This window comes from Myotis brandtii, unplaced genomic scaffold, assembly GCF_000412655.1.
Source record: "Myotis brandtii unplaced genomic scaffold, ASM41265v1 scaffold305, whole genome shotgun sequence".
NCBI lineage: Eukaryota > Metazoa > Chordata > Mammalia > Chiroptera > Vespertilionidae > Myotis > Myotis brandtii.
Window position 1 is genome coordinate 434,646 of NW_005361652.1, and position 5,718 is coordinate 440,363.

General features: G+C 38.7%; 1 protein-coding gene across 2 annotated transcripts in view; it reads right to left on the reverse strand.

Moving 5' to 3' along the window:
• The window catches only part of TBC1D8B (TBC1 domain family, member 8B (with GRAM domain)), a 65,711-nt gene that overhangs the window by 47,382 nt on the left and 12,611 nt on the right, over positions 1–5,718 (reverse strand). For both annotated transcript variants that reach the window (XM_005869859.2, XM_014542588.1), the window contains exon 2: positions 5,359–5,469. In XM_005869859.2, the coding sequence (XP_005869921.1) occupies positions 5,359–5,469 (111 nt within the window). The remainder of the gene's footprint in view (positions 1–5,358; positions 5,470–5,718) is intronic.

The window sequence follows — 5,718 nt, forward strand, 5'->3', positions numbered from 1 at the left end:
GCAACCTCCCCATCGACCCTGCCTTGAGTGTGACAGGGGGCAGTGCCCCAACCCCCCAATCGGCCCTGCCCTGAGCGTGACTGGGGGTGGCATCGCAACATCCCGATACGCCCTGCTCTGTGCATGACAAGGGGCGGAGCCCCAACCCCCAATCGGCCCTGCTCTGAGCCCGACCAGAGGCTGCACCTAGGGATTGGGCCTGCCCTCTGCCACCCAGGAGCGGGCCTAAGCCAGCATGTCGTTATCTCCCGAGGGGTCCCAGACTGTGAGAGGGCACAAGTGGGGCTGAGGGACACCTCCCCGCCAGTGCACAAATTTTTGTGCACCGGGCCTCTGGTCTATAATAAAAGTGTAATATGCTAATTAGACCAGATGCCCTTCCAGACAATCTTCTGGATGAAGCCGGGGCTGCGAGGCAAGCCCGGGTCCCGGGTGCCAGAGAAAAGCTGGTGCTGGCAGCCGGGGGAAGGAAGGCCTACTCTTGCATGAATTTCGTACATCAGGCCTCTAGTAAGTATATAAGTTCTTTGGATTATCTCCGCATCTCCCACCCCCACATTGAGGTATATCAGTCTGTTCCATGCTTGAATGCTCCAGGTCTTATTTTGTTGATCAATTCATTTTGTTCATTAGATTCCACAAATAAGTGAGATCATGTGGTATTTGTCTTTCTCAGATTGGCGTATTTCACTTAGCGTAATAGTCTTCAGGTCCATCCATGCTGTCCCAAAGGGTAAGAGATCCTCTTTCTTACAGTTGCATAGTATTCCTTGGGAGATGTCTGACTGATGGCTTAGGCCCACTCCCCTGGGAAGCGAGCCTAAGTCGGCATTCAGACATCCTTAGTGCTGCCGCAGAGGCGGGAGAGGCTCCTGCCACCGCCACTGCACTCGCCAGCTGTGAGCCCAGCTTTTGGCTAAGTGGCGCTCCGACCACTGTGGGAGCGCACTGACCACCAGGAGGCAGCTCCTGAATTGAGCGTCTGCCCCTGGTGGTCAGTGCATGTCATAGCGACCAGTCGTTCCACAGTTTGGTCGATTTGCATATTAGACTTTTATTATATAGGATGGTGTAAGTTAGTGGTCTAAGTTTCATCTTCTTGTATGTGTCTGCCCAGTTTTCCCAACAGAATTTGTTGAAGAGACTGTCTTTACTTCATTGTATGTTCTTGCCTCCTTTGTCAAATATTGACCGTAATGATGTGGATAAATTTTGGGGGTCTCCATTCTGATGCATTGGTCTATATGTCTGTTCTTGGGCCAGTAGCAGGCTGTTTTGGTTATAATGGCCTTGTAATATAGTTTGGTATCTGGTACTGTGATCCCTCCAACTTCGTTCTTCTTTCTCAAGATTGCTGCAGCTATTTGGGATCTTTTATGGTTCCATATAAATGTTTGAAGTATTAATTTTAGTTCTGTGAAGTATGCCGTTGATAATTTAATAGGGCTTGCACTGAATCTATAGATTGCTTTAGGTAGTATAGACATTTTAATGATGTTAATTCATCCAATCCATGAACATGGTAAACGTTTCCATTTGTTTGTATCTTCCTCTCTTTCTATTTTTCAGTGTGCCATAGTTTTCCCAAGTACAGATCTTTTCCTTCCTTGGTTGAGTTTATTCCTAGGTATATTATATTTGTTTTGTTACAATGATAAAAGGGATTGGTTTTTTTTTTTGGTTTCTTTTTCTGAGAGTTCATTATTAGTGAATAAAAATGTCACCAATTTTTGGATGTTGAATTTGTATCCTTGACAAATTCATTTATTATTAAGTCTAGTAGTTTCCTGGTAGTGTCTTAAAGGTTTTCTATGTACAATATCATGTCATCTGTGAATCACAGTTTTACTTTTTCCTTTCCAATGTGGATGCCTTTTATCTCTTCTTGTCTGATTGGTGTAGCTAGGACTTCCAAAGCACTTCCACTTACTATGTTGAATAAGATTGGTGAAAGTGGACATCCTTGTCTTGTTCCTGTTCTAAAGGGAGACGCTTTTAGATTTTTTTGCATTGAGTATTATGTTGGTTGTAGGTGTGTCATATATGGACTTTATTATGTTGAGATATGATCCCTCTATTCCCACTTTACTGAGAGTTTTTATCAAAAAAGGGTGCTGGATTTCATTGAAAGATGTTTCTGCATTCCTGATAAGACCATGTGATTTTTGTTTTTCAATTTGTTTATGTGATACACCATATTTATAAATTTGCAATTATTGTACCAGCCATGAATCCATGGAATAAATCCTACTTGTTCATGCATGTATGATCTTTTTAATATATTGCTGGATCCAATTTACTAATATTTTGCTGAGAATTTAAGCATCTGTGTTAATCAGGGATATTGGCCTGTAATTCTCTTTCTTTGTAGTGTCTTTATCTGTTTTTGGAATTAGGATAGAGCTGGCTTTGTGAAAAGAGCTTGGAAGTATTCCTTCCTCTTGAATTTTTTGAAATAGTTTGAGGAGGATAGATACTAGTTCTTTGAATGTTTGGTAAAACTATACTGTAATTCCATCCAGTCCAGGACTTTTGTTTGCTGAAAGTTTTTAAATTACTGCTTTAATTTCATTTGCTGTTATTGGCCTATTAAGGTTTTCTGATTCTTCCTGATTGAGTTTTCGAAGATTGAATGTTTCTAGAAATTTGTCCATTTTCCAGGTTGTCCAGTTTTTTGGCATATACTTGTTCATTGTATATACTTACTAGTACAATTCTTTTTTTTCTTGTGGTGCCCATTGTTATATTGCCTCTTTCATTTCTGATTTTATTTAGTTGGGTTCTCTCTGTTTCTTGATGAGTCTACCTAGGAGTTCGTCAATCTTGTTTATCTTTTCAAAGAACCAGCTTTTAGATTCATTGATCTTTGTACTGAATTTTAGTCTCTATGTCATTAATTTCCACTCCGATGTTTATTATTTCCTTCCTTCTACTTCCTCTGGGTTTTTCTTGCTCTTCTCTCTCTAATTCCTTTAGTTGTAGGGTTAGGTAACTTATTAGTGCTTTTTCTTGTTTCTTGAGGTAGGCCTATAATGCAGCGGTTCCCAACCTGTGGGTCGCGACCCCTTTGGGGGTCATACGACCCTTTCACAGGGGTTGCCTAAGACCATCGGAAAACACATATATAATTACATATTGTTTACAGTAACAAAATTAAAGCTATGAAGTAGCAACGAAAATAATTTTATGGTTGGGGGTCACCACAATATGAGGAACTGTATTAAAGGGTCGCGACATTAGGAAGGTTGAGAACCACTGCTATAATGCTATGAATTTTCCTCTCAGGATTGCTTTCACCGTGTCCCAGAAGTTTTGTGTTGTTTTATGTTCATTTTCATTTGTTTCCAGAAAGTTTTTAATTTCTTCTTTGATCTCATTGGTAACCCATTCATTGTTTAGTAACATGCTATTTAGCATCCATGTATTTGAGTGTTTTGAGGTTATTTTTACTGTAGTTGATTTTTAACTTCATGCCATTGTGATCTGAGAAGATGCTTGGTATGATATCAATCTTTTTGAATTTGAATTTGTTTTATGTCCTAATATATGGTCTATCTTTGAGAATGTTCCATGTGTGCTTGAGAAGAATGTATATTCTGTTGCTTTGTGGTGAAATCTTCTGTAAATTTCAGTTAGATCTATCTGATCTAGTGTGTCACTTAATGCCTCTGTTTCCTTGTTGATTTTTTGTCCGGAAGATCTATCCAGTGATATCAGTGGAGTGTTAAAATCCCCTACTATGACTGTATTGCTGTCAACCTCTCCCTTAAAGTCCATCAAGAGTTTTTTTAATGTAGTTGGGTGCTCCTATATTAGGTCCATACATGTTTACAAGTGTTATATTTTCTCGTTGAATCATTCCCTTTGGTGTTATGTAGTGGCCTTCTTTGTCTCTTGCTATGGCCTTTGTTTTGGAGTCTATTTTGTCTGATGTGAGTATTTCTACCCTAGCTTTTTTTCCCTTTCCACTTGCATATATATATATATTCCATTCTTTATTTTCATTCTCAGGCAGGTCTTTCATAGACAGCATATATATGGGTCGTGTTTTCCTATCCATTCAGCTACCCTATATATTTTGACTGGAGCATTTAGTCCATTAACATTTAAGGTTATTATTGATAGGTATTTATTTATTGCCATTTTATGTTCTTTATGCCTATGATCCTCTCTCTCTTCTTCTTCTTCAAGCAGTCCCTTTAACATTTCTTGCATTACTGGTTTGGTGGTAATGTACTCCTTTAACCTCTTTTTTTTTTTGTCTGGAAAGCTCTTTATTTCACCTTCAATTTTAAATGAGAGCTTTGCTGGATACAGTAGTCTTGGATTTATGCCCTTGCTTTTCACTACTTTGAATACTTCATGCCCCTCTCTTCTGGCTTGAAGTGTTTCTATTGAGATGTCAGCTGACATTCTAATGGGAAATCCTTTGTAGGTAATTTTCTGTCTCTTTCTCGCTGCCTTTAAGATTCCTTGTCTTTAATGTTGGCCATTTTAATTATTATATGTCTAGATGTGGGTCTCTTTGGGTTCATGGTGATTGGGACTCTCTGTGCCTCCTGAACTTGTGTGACATTTTCCTTCACCAGGTTGGGGAAATTTTCTGTTATTATTTCTTTAAACAGGTTCTCTGGTTCTTGCTCACCTTCTTCCCCTTCTGGTATTCACATAATGTTATTGTTCCATTTCACGTCTATCTTTCTGTTTTTTAATTGTTTTTTTTTTCTATTTGCTGCTCTAATTGAGTATTTATTTCTACCTCATTTTCCAATTTGCTGATTTGATCCTCTGCTTCATCCAATCTACTTTTAATTCCTTCCAGTGTGTTCTTGATGTCAGATATGTTATTCTTCATTTCTATCTGGTCCTGGTTCATGGTTTCTATTTCCATTTTCATGTTGCTATAGTTTGCATGGTCTCTGAGCCAGAGTCACGCCCTGGGAGTGGCTGTGGCAGTAGCAGGGTCTCTTTGGCCAAGAGATGCTTGAACTACTGGCCCCCTACCCTGAGACTTCTGTGTAGTCAACTGGACTATCTCTCTTTCTCACACACACACACACACACACACACACACACACACACTTCCACACTACCACACACTCTCCCTCTCACTCCCTCACTCTGGTCCTGTCAGCCACCATGTTGGAATGCCCTAGTGAGTCTGATCAATGTTTTACAAACTGTAATAATCTGTAATCTTTCTTAAATAAACAATTAGATGTCTTCCTATTCTCTCAAAGTAGAATCTGAGAAATTTAACACTTTCTAAATCAAAACAACTAGGAAATATAAATATAGTTATTCAATTTATTAATGTCCTTATTTAGTTGATGTATATGCTTTAAAAATCATACTTACCACATGCAATTGACAGGTAAACTTGAGAATCTGGTGTCTGGTGTAGAATACGAAATGGAGCTACTTTAGCAGTAGAGTCTAAGACTGAATCAAGAGTCCCAACCAGAAGCCCTGTTGGAATAAAGAAACTGATGAAATAAGGATTTTACAAGAGATGAAATCAATAGTACTTCAAATGACAAAAAACAATGGATTTACTTTTTAAAATTTCTAGCCCAAAGTTTCCTTATAGAGACCTTTCATAAAGAAAAAATATATTCTGGATGAAAAAATTAGTGTTGCAATGTGAGTAGTGTTTGAGAAAATGATCTTTCAATAAAATGTCAAGTTCAATTGTCCAGATCTCAAGATATATTTGCA